Genomic DNA, 22,164 nt, shown 5'->3' with positions numbered 1-22,164 from the left:
CTCCTAAAGCCTCTCACATCACAGGGCCATATATCTGCAGGAGATTTCACTGGGAGGAATGGTGAGACTGAGCTAGTTTGTGTTGCATAGACTTTGTTTCTGGACTGGAATCGCTTCCAATTCTGAAGCCACTTCTCTGATTGTAGCTGCATGAGAAAAGGATGAACATCTCCTTTTCTGTGGAGGGCAAACAAGATAAAAGGTTGTCTGTGTTATATTTATATATTCTTACTGCACAACCTTTCAGTAGTTAGCGGCTGTCAGAAGATACAGTGAAGGGTGAAGCATCCGGGCTGCCTCAGGAGCAGTCTTGGCAGAGTGCTCCAAAAGTTTGTATGAGTTGTGTCAGGCAGCCCAGCTTGTACCGCTTCCCACCAGCCCAAAAATCACTAGCTGAAGAGATGGATTTCTGCTTTGGGCAGCATCTGAAGGGAGGGGCAGGGGAGGAGGGCCCTGGTGCAGGCTGTGAGCTTGGGGAGGTGTAGGTGGCTTTGGTTATGACAGGGCTGTTTTCCCAGACAGTCTCACTTGATTTCCACGTGGTGCTTGGAAGTGGACTTACTGTAATTGGCATGAGTCACTTCCCTGTTATTGGCGGTTTGGAACCACCATGCATGGAAAACACGCCTGCAGCTGGCTGAGTAACTCCCTCTTTCTCTTGGGTTTTGCATTCAGTTTCAGGACTGCAGACTGTATTGGTGCTGGGTGAAAAAATTCCCCTTTTAAAATGACTGAAGGAGATGGAAAGCTGAGGTCTTGACCGCTTGTGTTTGTTAAGCCTCTCCTCTGTTTTTCTTTTGTGAGAGTGAAGATTTTACAAGGCAGCCTGTTGATCAAATCCCAGCTTTCGGACTTACGTTCTGTTGCACAAAGTCCCTGATGTCTCCTGCTATCTCCTGGGACACTTTACACTTTCTGTGTAAACTGCACTATACTTTCACTCTAAACATGATACAGGATGCACAGAGATACCATATGGCTTTGCAGTCAAGGCATGGAGTTGATGTCCAGTGCACTCAGCCTTTCACATGGGAGTAGCCAGGCCATCTTGCTGTTCATGGAGACATTTGAGAGCTGTAGGACCTGATGGTCTTCTATCAAATAATTATATCATCTGACTGCATAGCAGTGGCTCCCCTGTCAGGTGAAGGGGGAATGCCCGGTGGTGGGGCAGGACTTGAAGGTAGGCTTTGGATGTCTGACACGACACGTGTTATCATGACAAGAGACAAAACCTCTTCCTGTGTGATGCAAACAGGGGTTTAGTTTCTTGAAAGGGGCACTGAGGTAGAAGGGGCACAGGCAGCTGGAAAAGGTTTCAACTTGCTCCTTGTCCGTGTCGGTGACCCTTGGGAAAAAGCCAAGGGGGTAGGCTGTGCCTCAATTTACTTTTGTTAATCAAATTAGCATCTTCCACTCCCATGTTTCTAGCTCTACAGTGGTGTCACTGTTGCTACCAGATGCAAAGTCTTCTTACATATGGGATTTTTCCTTCTGCTCTGTGATTATATTGTGATATTTTGTTGTCTGATGCAGCCAAAATCCATTATTTTAATAGATATTGTTGACTGACTGCTTAGTGAATTTAAGTTTTACAGCACATAAACCACTTCTAATTCTGCAATCTCAGAGAGCCATATACCTTAGATATGTGCTACGGAATTGCTTTCTTGTAATAGTTCAGTAACATAAATGATCCCATTCCTGGCTAGATGCTGTGCATTTTAAAGTCTCAAACAAAAATCCTTCAGAGGTGCTATCTCTAAAAATCTGCAGTAGTTTATATTGGTGTTTACTCACAGTAGGATTTTTTAATTATTATTTTAAAAATATGTTGAGCATCAACAGTTCCTGGCCCCAACTTGCCCAGATAAAAGGCTTGGTTATAATTTTCATTGGTGAAGGAGTCATGTTTTGTTCAAATTGCACTCTGCTGCAAGCTTTCACAGGAGGATTTGCTGAAAGTCCTGCAGATCTGCTTTAATCATATTGAGCTTTCAGAGAAAACCTTATGGGCTGGAAATGCACAAGTGACTATATAGCAGAGGACTGGAGAATGACAAACCCCCTGTCTGTATGCTTTTAAGACTGAGCTTTCATTGATCTCCCCTCCAGCTGACTGATCTGTATATACAGTGAAGATGGAGGTCAGGGGATAATTGGGTCCTGGGAGTGGAAGTCTCAGCATGTTTAGGACTGAGCAAGCATCAGGAAACACCAAATGATCAAATTAGCAAACAGAGGGAATGGTTTGAGTGCGAGGCTGAAATATAGGGAGCCTGAATTTGTTTCTTTTCTTTGGCACAGGCTCCCTCTGTGAGATTGAACAAATCATTTTGATATTTAAACACGTTCAAAACTCTGTCACTGAGCCAATTCCCCATCTGTAAAATTTGGGGGCTACAGCAGTCAAATGTTTTGATTATGGAAATACTATATGCACTTAAATTGAAACACTCAGCAGCATATTGAAAGAGAATTCCTCAGAAAGAGCAATATTCCTCTGCAAAATAATCTCGTGTGACAATTAGCCAAAGCTCCAGAACTGGAGTGTTTAAAACTAGATAGATCAAAATTGTAGAAAACGTACAGCAAGTGGTCTCGATGAACAAAGAGATGGGGTATTGGCTGGTTTTTTCCATCTTAGCACCATAATTCAGAATTTTGCTGCTTGTAGGCACAGTAACTTTTTATTTTCATCAGCCCTCAGTTTTCTGGCCACACAAGAGAGTGCTTGTGTGAAAATCCCAGCAGAAGGAGTCTCCACCAAGTACAAATAAGGATACTGTCAGTAGCACCAACATGTGCCTTTTCACACTGTCCTGCTGGTTGCTTGTATCCAAATCTGATGGGTCTGCTTTGCTAGTGAGAGCACACTCCAGCTTTGATTTACCTTTGTCCCTGCTCCTGTAGGGGTGAAGCTGGCAGGCAGTGGTGGTGAGGTTTTGTTGTGGAATTGATACGATTAATTCATTGCAAATGGGTAATACAGGTCTTGGGTTGAGAACTGGTACAATTATTGCTAGCATGATGTTGACTCAGATAGATGAGCAGTTGAAGCTCGTAGCCGGGACACACAGAGGTTATATAAAGACTTGAAAGCCTGTAACGGCACAGGAATGAACCTGCTGACCCAAGAGCTCCCTTGAAGGTTTATAACCCAGAATCGCCTTCTGCCGGTGCCTTCAGAGTGTCACAGCGACACTTCGCTCTTCAGATCGAGTCCTGGCTCATGTGGAGTCCATGCAGTGATGCCTGAGTGAGACCCTGGGGTGAGTGGCAGAGCATGGCTTTGCCATCCTAAAAGTTAACAGCTCTGCCTGTGCTGCCCAGCTGCCCAACCCAAGTTACCAGAGATTTTTATCATTTGGATAAATACCCACATCTCAATGCTGATTGCAACCTCCTGAGAGACCGAAGGTCCCCAGAGGTCCCCAGAACAACTCATCTTCTCTCTTCCAGATGATCCCAGCCCATTTTTCATGTGCATTTTAAGTTCCAGGGCTCCTGACTATCAGGCATGTTAATGTTTTGACTGAAGGCCCTGTTTTTTCCCCTCTTGTCCACATACATCACTTCTTCTACTGACTGAGTTGCTTTAACTTCTCTGCTTGACTGAATGGAGCAGGCCAAGTGCCAGCCCTTCCCTGCCAGGATTTCTGTGCTTAATGCTGAGATAAGACTAAAATCCCAGGTACTTTTTCTTCTGGTGGTTTTAATCATAAATAACTTTTCCTGACATCTTGCTTCAGTTCATGCCATGCTTTTTGTTAGATGCACTCCTCTGTGGAGGATTTAAGGAGGATATTTCAAAGGAACCAGATGTTTAATCTTTCTTGTGGAGTTGGCTGCCACACAGAAGCTAACTGGAAATTGTGAGGTGTTTTGCACTTGAGAAAGCCTTTCCATTTTACTATCTTTCTAAATCAAGCTATCTAATCTGTGTATTGGTTTAGTATTGTATAAACTAGAGAAAGAACAGACTTGCTGTGTGCCGCCACTCTATTTACTCTTTGCCAAGACGGGCCCTTCCTGGCAAAATGTCCTCAAGATGTTTATGGAGTCCACAGAGAAAAATTGTTTTTTTGAAATTGAAACGGAAAAGTCCTAGGCTCATGTGCTGTAGACATCCTGTGTTGCACTAAGTTGCTTCCAGAGTTTTGAAAGGGTTTAGCTGCTCAAATGAAGACAAGCACCTCTTAGGACTTTTGAAAGTACCAAAGTGCCTGCTAATCATAGACATTAAGCACATGCCTGCTTTTGGGAATGTCTCTTCATAGCCGCCTCCGTATTTAGGCACCAAATGCCTACTTGGTAGTCATCTTACTTCCTCAGCCATCCCAAAGGCACAACAGCACAACCCTACCCCATTAAGATGCCATGCCAATAAATAGTTTCTATGAATGCTTCCCTCTGAATACTTCATCTCCACTCTTCCTTGAGATGCTGTTGACCAGTTGCTGACTCATTTAGCAATGTTTTGTTTTACTCTGACTCCTCTCCTGGTCGCAGAGGTAACATTCATAGTGGTGGTGGCACAGATGCCAAGGTGGGAAAACCGTAGCTCAATTCCCTGGATGTGCTTAGGAAAAGGTGTGGGTTTTTTTCCCCATTTGGCTCAAATGTTTAAGTGTCAAGTGGTGTCACCTTCTCAAAGAAAGATGCAGCTCCACCCAGCCTGTGTTCTGCCCCAGAGATGGCCATAAATACTGGAAGGTGAAAGTTTGTGAAGAATACCCAGTCTGAAACATGAAAGATGAGCCAAAATCTGCTAAAAATTTGTCTCTGTGTTCCGTTTGCTTAATTTTCTTCATTGAATGCATATAATTATTTAATAATGATTAAATAATGGTTACTGGGACGCAGTTTGGATGAAAAGTGTGTAAGGGAAAACTGACTTGTGTCTTTTAAATGTCTTTCAGGTCCTCATCCTGACATACAGCAAAAGGGGTTTTTATTTTTGGAGGGTGCTGAGCTTTACACCCTCTGAATATCGGGTCCCTTTGGGTGCCTCAAATTAGGCACCCAGAATTGCAATTCTCCCTGACTGTGTGGTTTGCAGGATAATCTCTGTTCTATGCACCTCTTCCACAAACTTTCTGGTATTTCTCTGACACAGGTATTCCCCTTGCTTCTGTCTAGTTCCTAGGAGGGGACGTGTTTCTTTTGCTGCCTTCCCATCAGAGGACAGTTGCCAGTTCAGGTTTCACTAGAAACTGCTGTGCCAGCTCTTTGATATTAAGAAGCTGTGGGGTTTTTATGTCTGTTTCCTGACCTAGCATGACTCTACTAATAATGCAAGAACTTCAGTGCTGATATCTTGGCAGCCTAACATAGGAGGTCAGTCCGTAAATATAGTTACAGTTTTCTCTGCCTCAGCAAATACAATAAGTTGAACACAATGTAAACAAGGTGGTTGGATTACTTCCCCCACCAGTAATATTTGTAGTTATGCAGGCAAATTTAATGGGTGTGATTAAATCTCATGCTCCAGCTTGGCAGCTGATTAGCTGCAGGGGGCAGGCAGGAATTTCCTTTCTGTTCCAGGGTTGCACTCTTCCAAGTCCTCCTTCATGCTTCTGCCAAGGATCTCAAAGTGCTTTGCATTTTTAATTACGTTTCTTCACGCCCCTGTGAAGAGTGGAGATGAGAGATTGCATGGTCGGCAACAGAGCAGTGGGGAAACTGAAGCACTGGGAGGTGGCAGCCAGCTTGGGACGAGAGAGGCAGTTGCTGTTAGATTTGGAGAAAGGAGAGCTGAGCATCCCAGAAATCCTCTCTTGGGTCTAATGAACTAGTGCCTAGTTCTCAACAGTCTGTGTCTTTAACACAGTGAAGCCTTGGTTGTCTGCAGTGACAAAATGGTGCTTTTATGTATATATTAGTATACAGTCACTGATGGGGAAAATAATCTTTCTTCTCTGGAAATTTTAATTTCTTTATTTTTGTCTTTCATCAGTCTATTCCTCTAATTTCTGAGCAGAACGGCCTGTATATGTGTTTTTTCCTCTTTGTATAGAAAAGCACTTTACTCTGAAATAGCCTGAGGTGTTGGCTGTGGCTGAGGCAGAGAACTGGTTCAGCTCCATAAATGACATGCTGCTTTGTCCCTACAGGGCAAATTAGTGAATTTACTGTGTGGATTCACCTTCAGTGGGTGTACACTGAAGTACCTACACCAACTTTGATTTCTTTTACCTAGATCTAGAGCTGAAGAGCTGACCTTGCAAATCAAGGAGGAGAAAATACTCTTCTTACTAAGGCATGCTTTGGTCCAAAGAAAAGGCCATAAATGTCCTGAAAAAACTGTCACGTATTAACCTACCTCGCCTGCGTATTGCTAACGCTGTGGCTGAGGAAACATGGAGAGCAGCAAGGATTAGCTGAGTCTTCACTCAGGATGCTGGAATGGAGAATGGGCCTTTCCCAGCTTAGTTAAAGCCTAAAGCCCAATGGGGAACAGTGTATTTTGGATCTCACAGGGTGGGGAGGGTTTCTTACAGGCGGGTTTTCTTACTTCTGTGGTGGATGACTTATGGTTTAAGGTTTCACATGAACAGCATCCTCCAGAGGCTGCTTTTGTGAATCTGGAGTGGACAGAAACTTCTGATGTGTAGTCTTGAGCCAGTAACTTGATGGCTGGAGAGAGGCAGCGACTCAGGCATACCCTATAATCCCCATTGATGTGGGGCATCCTGCCCAGCCTGCTGTCATGGTAAAAACAGAGGTGTCTAGCTGGAGTATTGTGAATCTTAGGGCTTAGGCCAAAGCCTGGCTTACTAGGCATTTCAGTTTCCAAGATGGTGTCTAAATAAGCTGTCAGAATCTGACCCTTAGTCTAGTCTCAAAGCTTAATTGTAAATAAACAGTACCTTAATCACTTTATAGTTTCCAGTGTTCTCTCATTGAATGTCTCTGTGCTGGCATTTGGAGAACGTTCATCGTAGTGGTAAATGAGTGTCTGTTTGGTCTGCACACAGTATAATTAAATACCAGCTGAGCCCATAGCATAATGTGATAATTCTCATTCTGACCAGCTGAAATAACTCACTGTAACAACTATGGTCTTCTTACTCCTTTCTTTCAGTTCCCAAGAAGCTTCTGCATGAAACCCAGCCAAGACCAACTAATTATCAAGGATTTCAGAAGCCACATTTTCCACTGCGGCCAAGAGTGTTTGATCCCAATGTTATAGGGGACGGCGTGTTCCTTTCTGATGTCTCTCCTTCCAACATAGGACGTGTTCTCCCAGGTAGCTATGACTATTGCGATGTTGGCCCAAACCTAACTGTGGTGTAGTAGCTGTTCCCTTCTATCTTCCCTTATCTGGGTTTCTATATTGTTGCCAAACCCCATCCATGTCAGAGTCAGAAAGAGAAGCTCCAAGGCATGACCACTGACAGACTAAAGTGAACTGTGAAACTCACACCAGCTTTCTTAAAATAGCAGTCATGGCCATGCACATCAAAACGTATCACAGAAATACTTTTCAGACCCATCTAATACAGTGGCAAAGAAAAAAACAGGGCAGAGACAGTAGGTCTGCCTCACAGGGGACAGAGAAATTCTTCACTGATCTTTGAAATCTGATGCTATTTTCATAAAACACAAAGGCAAGAGATATGAAGTCAAATCTTACCTATCTATAGGGATAGGTGAGTAGGAGGAAGGGACAGTATCTGAATAAAGGAGAAGCACAGGTGGGCATGTATTGGGTTGGTCGGTGGTTTTGCGTTGTGTTTCCTAACATGCTGGAGATGGTATATGACATTACTTCTGAAATTCTCAGCCTGTGCTCCCAGAGATTCAGCTTGAGGGTGGGTATGGGCAGAGATACTTTGTCTACACTCCTGGTAAAGCTAATCCACAGCTTGGATAATCAGTCCACAGATAATTAAGAGTTGGCAATAACAGATTTGTCAGTTTAGAGGCCTTACTGAAAAATTGTTAAGGAAAAAGAATTTTGAGTCATCCCGAAATAAATGTTGTGATCCTGGTGATGCTTTTAAACATGAAAAAAACCCCAAAAATTCCTTAACTGATTTTCATTCATCTAAACATTTCACTTCTACAAATGACACCTTTTATTTAGTTTTCACATCATTTATTTATTCATTTTTAAAATATGCACTACTTTTCAAACAAAGATGTCATTTTGAAATTAAAAGCTAAAAGAATGTTTCAAAAATAGCAAAAGGAAATATTTGGACCTTTCTGTAATCTCCCCATTTTATTTCTTTTATTAAAAGTATTTGCTAAAATCAGCCTGGCATCATGAGTAACCTCTCCTATACTTGAACTGTGTTGTTGGGCAAACTTATTGCTAGCTCAAATAATTTTCCCCAGCTGTGGTGTAAAGTCACAGGGAAACTGCTCAAGTGACCAGGAACAGCTAAGAAAGGATGGCGAAGAGGAAACCAGTAGTAGGTGAGCGGATTAGGCATAGACGAGGCCTTCAAAACTAGCAAGGAGGAAAGAGGATGTGTTGTAGTATGATCCTGGAATGAATGGCAGACCAGGGTACCGCATAGCGTTAGTAACATATGTCCCTTTTAAAATTGTGTTTGTTTGTTTTTTCCCTTCTGCATAACTCCAGTCATTTTCTGTCTTCCCTGTCTGTGCTTGTACAATCCGGCAGATGACAAAACCAGTTCTGTGGTTTTGTGGTGCTCTTTGCTGGAGTATAGTGTATGCAGACGAGTATTCATTTAAAAACTTGTTTGATTGCATCTGTTCTTTGGACAAGTCAGAAGTAAAAAAAAAAAAAAAAACCCACGATTCTTCTTATATCTCACATCAGAGGAGTTATGCCTTACTCTGACTCCTAAGTACACCATTATTGCACAGCATGGTTTACAAGGGATGCTCGTACCCAACAGAAGTGGTGTCCACCCGAGCCTTTCCTGGCTGATCTAGCAGGTGCACATGGAAACCCCACTGCAATAATTTAAACCGTAGTCCTTGAAGATGCCATGAATGTATCGGCAGTGAGGGGCAGGTGGGTTGTCACTAACCCAGAACTGGACATGTGAGAGAGCATGGTGCAGAGGCCCCAGGTTCACATCCTGCCAGCTCTGTGCAGCTGCAGTCCTGCCACATTAACTGCACTTTAATGCAGAGTTGCAGAAAACTCTCAAAGACCTAGCAGGAACCTGGAGCCACCTAATTCAGCAGTCCTCTTTGTGATGAGATACATGGCTATGAAATATGTATGAGATTATAACTTGGTGGTGCCCTTCGTTTTCATTGATTGTAAAGGGATTTTAGATTAACTAGTTCAGAGCCAGACTCAGTATGTAGATGTCTCAGGCAGGATTCAGTTACCCCCATATTAAATGTGTAATTTGAGATGACCTGGGGTGTTCACCTGGCTTCTAGATGCTGCCCTAGAAGGGACAGAGTTTCCTATACTTCTCTTCTCATACCTGCCATCTCTGTGTGGATGTCCTCCTGACCCCAGGATGTCTTAGATGTCTGTGTATGAGCATATGCCTCAAGTTGTAAGTGTTTGCTATGGGGAGAACTGAATGACTCTCTAAGATCTGTCAACTAATAGCAGGATTCAGTTGCCTTAGTTTAGCTGCATAGTGCTACTTGAGATGCTCTGAAGTCTCCAGGACATCTTCAGGAGGGTAGTGGTTCAGTTTTTAAAAGATGAAAAATTTACCCTGCTCCCATGGATTTCTTTGCATGAACAGTGGTAGAGAAAAATCCAACCACTTGTATGGACATAGATTTACTGGACAGGGAGAAAAAAAAGAAAGATTAAAGGGCACGTTGGTATTTCTGGTGCCTGCATTGGAATTAAAAGATTTTTCAAAGCTTTGCTATTGATTTCTTGCTCAGTGTGCCCTGGACCCTCTGTGCCCCAGTGCCTCCATTTGTACGACTGATCTTCAGTGATCTCCATTCTCCTAAAACAAGAGGTTCTTGGGATATTTTTCCCTTTTGTTTCTGCCACTCACACACCCAAGCTTGAAAACTTTGCTTCAGGGCCAGTCATTAACACCTTGGTAGCTTGTAACATGTGGCTTTCCGAAGGCCATGCAGCTCTTCAGTGGCAGAGACACAAGTGTGCCCGCATTCCTTGGGGCTGATCCCTTCCAGCAACACCTGGATGTCCACCCCCGCTGCTTCTCCTCTGAGGCAGATTAGGAGTTGGCATCGCTGCATGCACGTTTATGCACTCAGCCCCTCTCCATCCAGTATTACCTGTTCCTTTTGACACCCCTCAGTTTCAGTTACTGCTTCCCGGAGCTGAGCCGCTTCCTGGCATGCACAGCAGGAAGCTGGACGGGACATCGCACGCTGTCAGGTTTGCAGGGAAAGGAGGCGGTTCAGGCAGCCAGTGAACACAGACCATCTCGCGTTGTGGCTGCTGCCGGAGTGCCTTTGCGTGCATGGCACTGATGGCATTATTGGAGATGGACCTGAACCACTTTCTGAATTTAATATCTGCAGATAAGTGGAAGCCAGGTGCAAGTCTGTGATTTTATGGTGTGCTGCTTGCTTATGGACAGAACCAGACACCTAGGGAAAGGAGCCTGAAAAGCTCTAATAGCTACAGTTAAACAATCATATGGATGATGGAGCTGGATCCTGTGCACAGACTTTTTCATGTGTTTAAAACAATTAGTGTTTTGTGACTAGTGGGGGTGTCTGCCTGCAGATCAAGGTGCAGGGAGCACTCAGCAGCAAGCTGATAAGGTCTGAAAGGGTCTCTTTGAGCCTCCTGGAATTAGCTGCCTCCTTCGGTCTAGTCTTCAACAAATAAAATCAAATCATTAACCCATGTTCACTCACCTCTCCAAAGGGGAAGTGGTGTCTGGGTGAAACACAATACGAGCAGGCTTCTGAAGGAAGTCATAAACTCAGGTCTGCCATTCCCCAAGAAGGCTGGAGAGAAAGCACGTCTGTTTGCCAGGTGTGGATGGACCACTACAGCGAAGAGGGTTGCCGGCTCTGCCTGTGTTTGCCAGTCCTTATTACAAGCTTAGCTGAACCCACTGTTGATAAAGGCTCCTTTGATTTACATAAGAGAAAAGAAACCTGATTATATATTTGCTGTAGCGTAGGTGGGTGTGTCTAAGTGGTGACATGAAAGAGCAGGAGACGGGGGAGAGAAGATGCTGCCTGGATGCAGACAGGGTATGTGCTCAGCTGAAGCTACCTGAGAAGGTTTAGTTGCCCCCAAAAAAGGGACAAAATTTGGGTGGCTTGCTGTTGAACAGCTCCAGATTTCTGAACACAGATGCTGACCTGGTGTGGATAGGGCAGAGTAGGGCTGGGGCATGTGCCTCGTTCCTTATTCCCTTTCTGTTTCAAAGCAGAGAAGAAGAAAGGGAGATCGGCCACTTTCTACCCTCTAGACAACAACCCTTTCCTGCCCCCCGTGGATGAGACACAACTGCCGTCGTTCAACAGCAGCATGGAGCCTGTGGGTGTTAGCACAGAGATGGCACTGCTCAGCAACATCCTAGCGGCGTATGCCTTTGTCACAGGTATGTCTTACAGCTTCCATCTCTCTGCGCTCTCACAAGCTCTTTGTAGACCCTCAAATAAGCCTACATTTCACAGACACCTAGGGCTAAACCTGCCTCTTTCAACTGTTTATATTTGTCTCTCAGCAAATTCTGCCTTGGAAGACCTGACCAGGGCAGCTCTGGCAGACAATATATAACAGGGTTTATTGTGCTCTGCTTTCCCCTGGATTTGCACTCATCTGAAGTTAAATACAATGCAATCTTACATGTGGTATTATTCCTAATGCTCCATTTTCCCGGAGATCAAAGCCTGGCTCATTAGAGAGGCAAGCTTGTTGTCCTGTAATTTGGAAAATAAGTAGCACTCAGATCATTACCTTGCTTAAGAGAATTTGGCTTATCTTCAGTAGAAGTGTGAAGATGAAGTAACTTGAGAGTCTGCTTAATTGTATATTTAAATAGAGTTTAGAGTAAGATTTCCTTGGATCACAGTTTATCTTTCACCCACGTGTATCTTTCAAGTAGCAGGGGGCAGTCATTTAATAAGATTCAGTTTAAAAGTTGAAATAAAGATTGTGTGCCCTACTGAGTGCTTGGGGTAAATACCATTGGTAGCAAAAAGTACAGTAGAGACAGATGATATAGTGCAAATGTTTCCCATCCCACAACCGCATGAGGGACCTTGTCAGCGGTAGGGATTGCCTACAGAGTACAGAACTGACCCAAAAAATAGAGTGGAAGCACTGGCTGAATAGCATTGGATGCACTAATTCAGCATATTTTAGGCCAATCTCTGCTGCTTTCCCCAGAAGGAGGGCCCCGATTTCTGTGTAACTACCATCCTGAGGCAGGACATGCTGTTTGTGGTCACTTTTTCTTATGGAATTTCAGGGTGTTCCCCATTTGTTTAATGAAAAGTTTTTATGCCAAGCAATATGACCTCGCTGGTAATATTAATGTGTTGCTCTCTTACTACATCCTATTAATAATTCTGTGTACTGTGGCCAGTCTGCTAGCACTACTGTAATGCAATTATGCTATTCTGTAGCAGAGATTTATATAACTAAAACTCCAATATTAGTGAGCTAGTTTTTCATGTCTGTGTGCCATTCAGTCTTGCTAATTCATTAAATACTAATACTTTCTTGGTGCCATCCCCTTGCTCTTCCTGAGATACCACCATGCTGCTACAGACAAGTATTTGGATTTGAAACAACTAACTTGGGCTTTGCATTTTGGAATCTCTGAGTAGATTAGTAAGAGTGTTTCTGCACATTTAGTTGAGAGTCCTTCTAAAAGGATCATGAATGGTGAATCCAAAGTTCTGCCTTTCTATGCATCCAATGGTGGCATCAGGATCCATCTTTTCATGACACTTCCGAGAAGCAGGCAGCTTAAGTGGAATTAGTAGTGTTCTTCACAAAAGATAGCTGAGTAGGATATATTTGTTCTTGCATGGGCTTCTCTAAGGAAAGATTAGAATAAGCAAACTTTAAAGGAGTCTTCTATCACACTTCTCCCCCCTCTTACCTACAGCTGCCATTTTTTGACATGAAAATGTGTGCATTCCCAACCTTACTATAAAATAAAATACTGTTAATATTATTTTCCCTATCTGAACAGTAATGGGCAGCAGAAGGCTGTAGTATTTATGGTCAGGAACAGTTGGGGCTAGGATTCAGGGCTGCTGCTGATGCCCCGTGGACTTTGCTTCCACTTACCACAGCAGAACTCTTTGACCTTGCATTCATTTTGTGAGGCACAAGGCCTCGATTCATCCCCTTCACAAGGTGTCAGTCTTGGCAGGAGCCTCTAGATTTTACTGTAGCACAAATAATAAATAAGGTCGGCTTTAACTGTCTTGTTACTGTGGGATTTGCTTGCCCTCTCATGATGTGGTCTCCTTGTGATGTGTTCACAGCCACTGGATGTCAAATAGGTAAAGCTCAGAGCTCATGACTTTGGTTTCCAGTGATGTGTTCAGGAGCTTGTTGCTCTTGTTTTCCAGTGCATATAACCATGGCTGTTACATGAGTTTTAATCTCAATGATATCTATGCTCAGTTCATTATTTTTAAAAAAATAATTGATGGCTGCCCCATGGATTGAAACAGCGGATGCCCTAAACCATCTTTATCTGCTGCATGTAATTTAGCCCTCTGCTTTTAGCAGAGAGGATGGATTTGGCATGATTTATTCTGTTATACATGAATGTGGAGAGGTTTTAGATTATGATTTCAAAGCCAAGCTGTGTCACAGGACACAAATATCATCTGCACAAAACTAGAGCACTGCAAAGCCATCCCCCTTCGTATTGCAGATTTGAGCAGCAGAACAGTTGGAAATTTTTGCGCTCACATGAGTTCGGGACCCTGAATGCAGCTTAAGCCACAGCAGCTGTTGATGTCCATAGAGGAGCCATTATAGTGGCTCAGGAGAGGCAGGGTATCAGGCGGCCAGGGAGGGCTGGTTCTGGTTCACACATCTTTCCGCCGCTCCTGACCACAACCTCAATGCCAAAGGGAAACATTAGTGCAAAAACTGCTCTGTTTCATAAGACTAAAAACGTCCCTCAGGTAAACTCTGCAGACTGAAAGTGGTGTATTCAGGGCTTCTCTGTGCTGATGAGCTGGCTCAAAACAGGACTTTGCAAGAAAAAATTGAAATATGTGTGGCCAACATATAAAGATGGTTTTTCTGTTGGGGCAGAGGGTAGTGTATACCCTCAGACACACTCCAGGAAAAAGAAGCTATGGGCACTTGGTATTTCATGGGTGAAGTGCATGCTTGAAAGGACAATCTACTCTACTACTTTTCCTGCCTCTTGTCAGTGGGATGCCTCTTAGCCTCAAGAGAGCATCCACAAATCACTGGTATCCCCTCTGTGCTCACTGGTGTTCCCATTTTCTGCACAAAATGGCAGGCTTGGGCGTGCAGCTTCAGACAAAGAGACTGCAGGTTTGGTCACTTGCTCTGTTGGCACACATAGAGTCTTGCAGTGCACAAAGGGGAGAAGTGCCAGTATTAGCGAAAGCCTCTGTGCTCATTTCCACCATCTTTTTGACTCAGGTACCCATATAAAAGTTGGGAACGTTCCTACTGAAGAGTGAAAAATCACAGCACAAAAGCCTCTGTGCAGGAGTGTTGGTTTTCATCATCAAATCTGTTTGCAACTATGATCATCATTGGGAATATCGAAGCCAGTTAGGTGTTAGTCTTACCCCAGCTTCCAGAACCTTGAAAACAACAATATTTCGGAAATAGGGAGAAAGAGTGAACAAGTTAATAAGGAGTGAATTTATCAGCTGCTCAAACAAAGAAATACTATTTAGGGTTCAGTCCTGCAAAAGACTCAGGGATAACCTTAATTTTAAAGCTGATTTTCTTTATAGCATTAGGTTTTTAGTTCTATGCAATCTCTGCCTGCAAACCTCAGACCCGTTATTTCTCATGGAACTGTTCCAAAACCTGTCTGAGCATTTGGAAAGACTTCACCAGTCTCACGGGCATCTGGAGCTGTCTTTGCAGACACAATCTACCAGCAAGACCAGAACCGTCCCTTGTGGTTATATAAATAATAAATGTTCAAATTGTATCAGAGCACTTCCAGTGCCTCCCTTTGAACAGGAGACTTATTCCAGCTTTTTGTTGCATTCAGGCTGAAGTAGTAGGAGTTCCACAAATCCCTGTTTTATTCTTGTATTGGGTCTGCGCGGCCAGGTTCTGGTAGCGATGGGGGCTGCAGGGGCGGCTTCTGTGAGCAGCTGCCAGAAGCTTCCCCTGTGTCCCACAGAGCCAGTGCCAGCGGCTCCAAGAGGGACCCGCCGCTGGCCAAGGCCGAGCCCATGGGCGACGGTGGCAGCGCCGCTGGGAGAGCAGAGCTGAGAAGGGGAAAAACCTGCGCAACAGCAACTGCAGCCGGAGAGAGGAGTGAGAACATGGGGGAGAACAGCCCTGCAGCCCCCGGCCCAGAGCAGGAGGGGCAGGAGGGCTCCAGGCGCCGGAGCAGAGGTTCCCCGGCAGCCCCCGGGGAAGCCCCCGGGGAGGCGGCTGTGCCCCTGCGGCCATGGAGCTCCACGGGGGAGCAGATCTGCACCCGCACCCGGGGAGGGCCCCACGCCGGAGCAGGGGGATGCCCGAAGGAGGCCGTGACCCCGTGGGCAGCCCGCGCTGGGGCCGGCTCCTGGCAGGGCCTGTGGCCCCGTGGGGAGAGAGAGGAGCCCCGGCTGGAGCAGGTTTGCTGGCAGGGCCTGGGACCCCACGGGGGCCAGGCTGGAGCAGCCTGTTCCTGAAGGACGGCACCCGTGGGGGGCCCAGGCTGGAGAAGCTCGTGAAGAACTGCAGCCCGTGGGAAGGACTCACACTGGAGAAGTCCATGGAGGACTGTCTCCCATGGGAGGGACCCCACACTGGAGCAGGGCAGAGGGTGAGGAGTTCTCCCCCTGAGGAGGAAGGAGCGGCAGAGACCAGGTGTGATGGACTGACCACAACCCCCATTCCCCGTCCCCCTGCACCGCTCGGGGGGAGGAGGGAGAGAAATTGGGACTGAAGGTGAGCCTGGGAAGAAAGGAGGGGTGGGGGGAAGGTGTTTTAAAATTTGGTTTTATTTCTTATTACTGTACTCTGATTTGATTGGCAATAAATTAAACTAATTTCCCAAAGTCAAATGTGTTTTGCCTATGATGGTAATTGCTGAGTGATCTCTCCCTGCTCTTATCTTGATCCACAAGCTTCTCGTTATATTTTCTCTCCCCTGCCCGGCTGAGGAGGGCAGTGACAGAGCAGCTTTGGTGGGTGCCCGGCATCCAGCCAGGATCCACCCACCACAATCCTTCCACAAGCAAAGCTTTGCTGCCAGGTTATTAACAAGGGGCTTCCAAAAACAACCCGGGGGAGATCATTCCAAGTTTTAGACTGCTTGGCCTGAGACTTATTAATAAGGGGCTCCTGGAGAGCTTCCTCTGTTCTACCAAGGGATTTCAGCAGCCTGTGGGGCTAACTGTAAATTCCCTAGAAGACATTGCTCCTGTTTGTCTGGCTGTGCTTAATGCCGAACCTTTTACTGGGGGCCTCTGAAATTTTCCTCCCCACTGAGGTTTCTGAATGCATGAAGCCATCACAGGAAGCCAGCAGCGTTAATGCCTAGATTGGTTTTTATTTATTGAAACAATTTATTATAATAGCAATAACAACGTCGGCCTGGGGCATTTCCTGGGGAATTAATGGCAGTCTGGGCTGATGCTCCCAGCAGATTGTTAGCCCTCAGGAAACAGGCTCTGTAATTGCTGCTGGTTTGGTTGGAAAAACAAAATAAAATGTGTTTCTAATTTTTGGCCAGTTTGAGCTCCTAGAAAATGGTGGCTTTTGTATAGAGGGTTATAAAGAGCATATATCTTTTGTCTGCATGGATTAAATTCAGGCTTGAATGAGTGACATTTTCATCAATGCTTTCAGTCCAGAAAGAGAAATACCGGGAAGGGAAAAGGTAACCCCAGCTAAAGAGATTGACAGCAACTGGATCCTGCTAGAAGTTTAGGAGAAAAACATAGCTCTGAACTGTCATCCACAGCAATGGAAGAAAAAGCTACATTGGTCAAAATCCATGTGTTAAAGGTGTAACAGAGTACACAAACGTACATGAATGTGTATCAGAATTGTGTTGTCTCCTGTTACTGATGTCCATACACTTTTACAGAGTTTTTTTAAAATATAATGAGAGTTTTGAGGAGCTTCAGTGTTGGAATGATGAATGTGAGCCACCAGTCTGAGTTTTTGGAAGATGCTGAGCATCCATTTGCTGAAGAGGATGCCCTGTTTTAGTCTTTGCAAGTATAACATGCAATGGGGGAGGCTCTCAAAGTCACTCCTCAACTGTCAAACCCTCAAATCTAGGCTATTGCTGACTTGGCTACTTCAACTGAGAAAAAGCAGAACCTGTGGTTTTTAGCTTAAGTTGCTCTTTCTGCTGTGAAAAGAAAAGAGATGTTGCTGTGCGAGTGAATTGTACGTATGATAAATGCCAAGACTGCAGTTGAACGTAGGGTTACAGCTCAGTGAGGAAGTCCAGACAGTGTCTCATATGTTGACAGAGTAGCTGTAGGAGCTCATAAATGCCACTGGAGCCCAAAGATTCAATTACAGCCATCGTACTGCATGAAGGGCTGTACATACAAGCACAAGCAGGGGATGAAAAATGGTTGCTTAACTAGCAATCAAGGTGTAGCATGGAAAAAGGAGTGTGAAGGAGAAAGGAAAAGCAGGACATGGACAAAAACAGGGGAAGAGAAACCACATGTGTCTGTGTCTGAGGCTCCAATATATGTTTTTTTAATGCTTTGCTTTAAAAGAGTGAGCAGTGGAACTAATGCAACCAAATCAAGCCCATGTGTGTGCAGGAATGTGGTGCTCAGGGAAGTGTGCCTGGTATCCTGTCAGCCAGGCAGAGTGCAGGCAGACTGGACCAAGCATCTTCCAGGACAAACAGATCGGTCCTGCTCATTTGTTCTTCCCATACTCTGGGTGTCCTCAGAACCCTCCTTAAACCTACTTGGAAAGGGAGCTTGTAATTACTGTCCTGGGTTATATTGCATATGGAAATAAAACCAATATCAGGTGGTGATTTTACTTTTCCTGGGATTTTCAAATCTCTGGAATTATGTCACTTCTTTACTGTTCGCGCAGTAGCAGATGGGCAGCAGCTATGCTACTGCACAAACAGGGCTGCAGTTTTAATTCAAGTTCTGCCCCTTGAGTTCAGAATTGCCACTAACTTCGTTGGAACCAGGACTTCACTCAGCTGTACTGCTACAAGAGCCACTGGCACATCCTTCATGCCTGCTCTGATATCTTCTCCTTCATCTTTGGATTTTTGCTGTCTCACTTTCATCAGAGCATCTTAGCTTAAAACTTCTGGCTTTGGTCTCACTTGTCTTTCCAACTACTGCTGCATTTCTCTCCTTTTCCTTTTTTTGGACTTGTTGAATGCATCTGTTGCAATTCTCTCCTCCCTCTGTTTTTGGAGTCTCTCTTCAGCCTGTTTTTTTTTCCCCATGCTATCCACACCAACCACTCTAGCAAGAGTCTCATGTTTTATTAGACAAATTTCAGATTATCATGACATCTTACTCCACGTTGGCTTGTCAGTCACCTTTGAGAGTAGTTTGGTAGGAGAGAAGTGAAGAGCACAAAGGCGTTTCATCCCTGTAACTGTTCCAATGAGCATCTTCAGGCATTGAACCATGTATTGCCTTGAACCACGCACATGTCAATGTTTGGGGTCTGACCACAGGATTAGAGAATAATTTAGGCTGGAAGGGGTCTCCAGGGGTCACTTGGTCCAACCCCCTACTCAGAACATGGCTAACTTCAAATTTAGAGCCAGCTTTGAAGTTAGAGCAGGGTCTTGTCCTGCTGAGTTTTGAATATCTCCAAATGGTTTTCCATTCATCTTCTGCAAACTTTGCTTTAAGGAAATCAGCTGGAGGGAGCAGTTTCTAAAAGCACAGTGGGGAGAAGTGAAGGTAGAATGGACCCTTTTAGGTACAGACATCTTCTGGGGCTGAATATCATGCTCTAAGCTGGTGGGAACTGTTACAGGTCCATCACTGAGTTCAAGGGAATAAGAATCATCTGAGGAACTGACTCCATCCTTGAACTCAAGACTCCCAACTGACACAGTGAAGTAGAGCTGGCCTTGACACTTCTGCTTGGTTCACCTTCACCCATTCAGTGTACCCATAAACCTGGAATATGCCAAGATGATTCAGCCCAGGGGAATTGCAGCAACATTTATCATAATTACTCTTCTAAGTAGTCTCATGAATGGAAAAAAAAAAAGGTAGTAAATAAACATGATGACCTAGTTTAAAAGCATTGTGGACCCTTTGGAGTCTTGTTATATCACCTCTGAAATGCGGCTATGCAGGATTCATCCTGCTAGTGCATTAACTCCAGCTATGCTTGTGTAGCACATGTATACGTTTTGGTCGTCTGGGAGGAAAGCCAGCGCACTTGCCTTAGATAAGCAAATGAAACCTATGAATAAATAATATGCATTTTTCCATGCTGCAAGGCTTCCCGTTTCAGCCGGGCCACAGCACAGAGAGCTTTGTAAACCATCTTTATTCCTGGTATGATGATAATGGATGTGACAGAGGGATGCACTTTGCTGCTGTGTGTGTAGCACCCTGGTGTCAACCCCACTCGTGCAGCCACTGGAATTAGCATTTAATTCTGTGGGCTGCTCCTTCCCCTTCCAGACAACTCCAAGACATGACTACAGTGAACCCACATTCTGCATGCAGGCAAATGCCTTGGCAGCAAATCCACCATTTAAATTCCCCTTACTGATTTCCCTGATGGGGGGAGGCAAAGGAGGGCATGGAAGTAAAAGCAACCATTAGAAACTCTGCCCCTCCAGAGACCGTGTGTGATATGTGCACAGAGGAGCCGTGTCGTTCTTTTAAGGGTTGTTCTTGACAATTGTTTTCTTTCCCCTTTCAGAAAACCCCGAGCGAGCTGCTCTGTATTTTGTCTCTGGTGTGTGCATCGGACTCGTCTTGACCTTGCTGGCCCTGGTGCTAAGGGTGTCCTGCCGAACTGACTGCAAACGCTCCTCTGTGAAAAAAACTCCTCGGGAGCGGGAGAGTGACAGCGACAGCAGTGACAGCGATGACGATTCAGACACCACTTCGGACCTGTCTGCCCGCAGGCACCGCAGGTTTGAGAGGACTTTGAACATGAACGTCTTCACTTCAGCTGAGGAGCTGGAGCGAGCTCAGCGGCTGGAGGAGCGGGAGCGCATCATCCGGGAGATCTGGATGAACGGCCAGCCGGACATCCCAGGGACCAGGAGCCTCAACCGTTACTACTAAGCGACAGGGAGTCCAACCATCCTGCCCTGCACCCTGGGTCACCTCCACACGTGATAGAGGAGAGGGAGGGAAGGAATATTTACGTGTGTGTCTCCCCTTTTCCTTTCAGGCGTGCTACCTGGACCAGTGTGGATGGACAGCAACAAAAGCTTTCCCAGTCTCCTTCTCCCTGAGATATTGCTATTGCCCTTCTTCATGGACACTTTACAGTTACAACAGAGGTGGCTGCCAACTTAATGTCTTAGTAGCAGGCAGAAAGGTGACAATTATAGTCCTCCTGAGCGGGACATGGAGTTTGGCATGCTGTGGTATGGGTGCTCCTCTCTTGGCTGGGGAGAGAAGTTGGCCAGGTTTTGGTGTTCTTTTAGGGTTTTTTGGTTTCCCTTTCCTGGGGACCAGGGGAAAATTGTGAACAAAACAACAAAGCTGGAAAGATGATTTTGGAAGGGAAGGGGGGTGCATCCTGACCAATTGTCTTGTGACTTCAGAAGCCATGAGATTAACCTAATTAAAACCCAACGGCAAATATGACTTGTTAAGAACTGGGGGAAAAGGGGGGATGGGGATTCTTCCATCGTGAAATCATCTCGGTGCTTGGATGTTTGCCATAGTGTATTCAGTTATTTATGGCTGTCTTTTCATCTTCCTTTTCAATGGGAACATTTATTTTTTTTTACTGACACCTCAGGGATAAAATCCTATTTTTTTTTTTGAGTCTGTTCTCCCTGCTGGCCCCTGTCAAACACAACCCAATCCACTTTCAACAGTGAAATTATGGTAATATAAGAGATGTGTCAGTGACTGGTGAGAAGTTAACAACCTCAAAGAGGTTGAAAAGGGTTTTCTTTTTGTTTTGTTTTAAATATATATATATTTGAAGATGCTGCACAGGAATGTGCCTTATTCTTTTTTTTTGTTGTTGTTAAACTACAGTTTTCCTATGGATAGCAATGCACAATGTTTTATATATTTTATTAAAAAAATAAATAAAAAAAAAAATCTATGTTTACCAGAGGAAAATGGAGACAGAAGAAGCCACATATGACAACACAATGGGTAATAAATGCCAAATAAACTCTGGTTTGCTTCAATACATTTGAATTTGCCTCCTCACTTTTGGTATAGGTGTTGCTTGAGGGAGTTGCTTTTGAAGAGTGGCACACCTCTGCAGGCAATCAAGGCTGATGTGTTCTGCATGCAGGAGCCTGAAGGCACTTTTTCATTTGGCTGCAGCCCATGAGTCTACTTCTGTGGTGCACATGGGCAGGAGCAGCTGAGCAATGTGTTGGTTCTCAAGGGGCCATCCCAAAGCCTGTGCACACCAAGGAAAAGAGTCCTGGTGATTTCATGATGCTTTGAGTCTGTTCCCCAGACCCAAATCATACCTGAGCCAGAAGCAAATGTTAAATGAACAACAACAAGAAAAAAAAAAAAGAAAAAAAGGTGAAATATATTTTAGTGCTCCTTCAGTTGTCCCATGAAGCGTTCGATGGGATATCACCACTCTACTTACTATCTACATGCTTGGTAGTCACTCCTAAGCACCAGTTCACATCACTTCAGTCATAAAACTTGGTGTTTTTCAAGTCTGCACAACACTGCTTTAGCCTTCATGGCTTTGGGATGTGCTCCTCAGTCACTTAGGCATGCCTATGTCTTAAGAGTTCACAAAATGACAGCAAAGCAAAAAACAACCAAAAGCTCTGAATGCCCAGAGCTTTCCCCTAGCCTTAAGGAGAGATGAAGATGGGTGGACGTGCCTGCAGGATGACTGGGGATGTTAGAGTGGGGCTGCAAGGGTCTATGTGC

The 22,164-nt window shown here is 44.8% G+C and overlaps 1 protein-coding gene across 2 annotated transcripts in view; it reads left to right on the top strand.

The window, feature by feature from the left end:
- Positions 1–20,355, top strand: part of LOC309403140 (protein eva-1 homolog C-like) — a gene marked incomplete at both ends in the record, with an annotated part of 234,238 nt that extends 213,883 nt beyond the window's left edge. The window contains 3 exons of one of the 2 annotated variants that reach the window (XM_081997170.1): positions 7,088–7,252; positions 11,331–11,501; positions 19,985–20,355. In XM_081997170.1, coding sequence (XP_081853296.1) covers positions 7,088–7,252; positions 11,331–11,501; positions 19,985–20,355 — 707 coding nt within the window. Of the gene's footprint in view, positions 1–7,087; positions 7,253–11,327; positions 11,502–19,984 lie in introns of both variants that reach the window. The other variant, XM_081997169.1, reaches the window with a different exon arrangement.
- Positions 20,356–22,164: the final 1,809 nt, after the last annotated feature.

Source organism: Phaethon aethereus (assembly GCF_964289735.1).
Source record: "Phaethon aethereus genome assembly, chromosome: 3".
Lineage (NCBI taxonomy): Eukaryota > Metazoa > Chordata > Aves > Phaethontiformes > Phaethontidae > Phaethon > Phaethon aethereus.
Note: the sequence above shows the minus strand (reverse complement) of the source record. Positions and strands in the feature narration are given on the sequence as shown.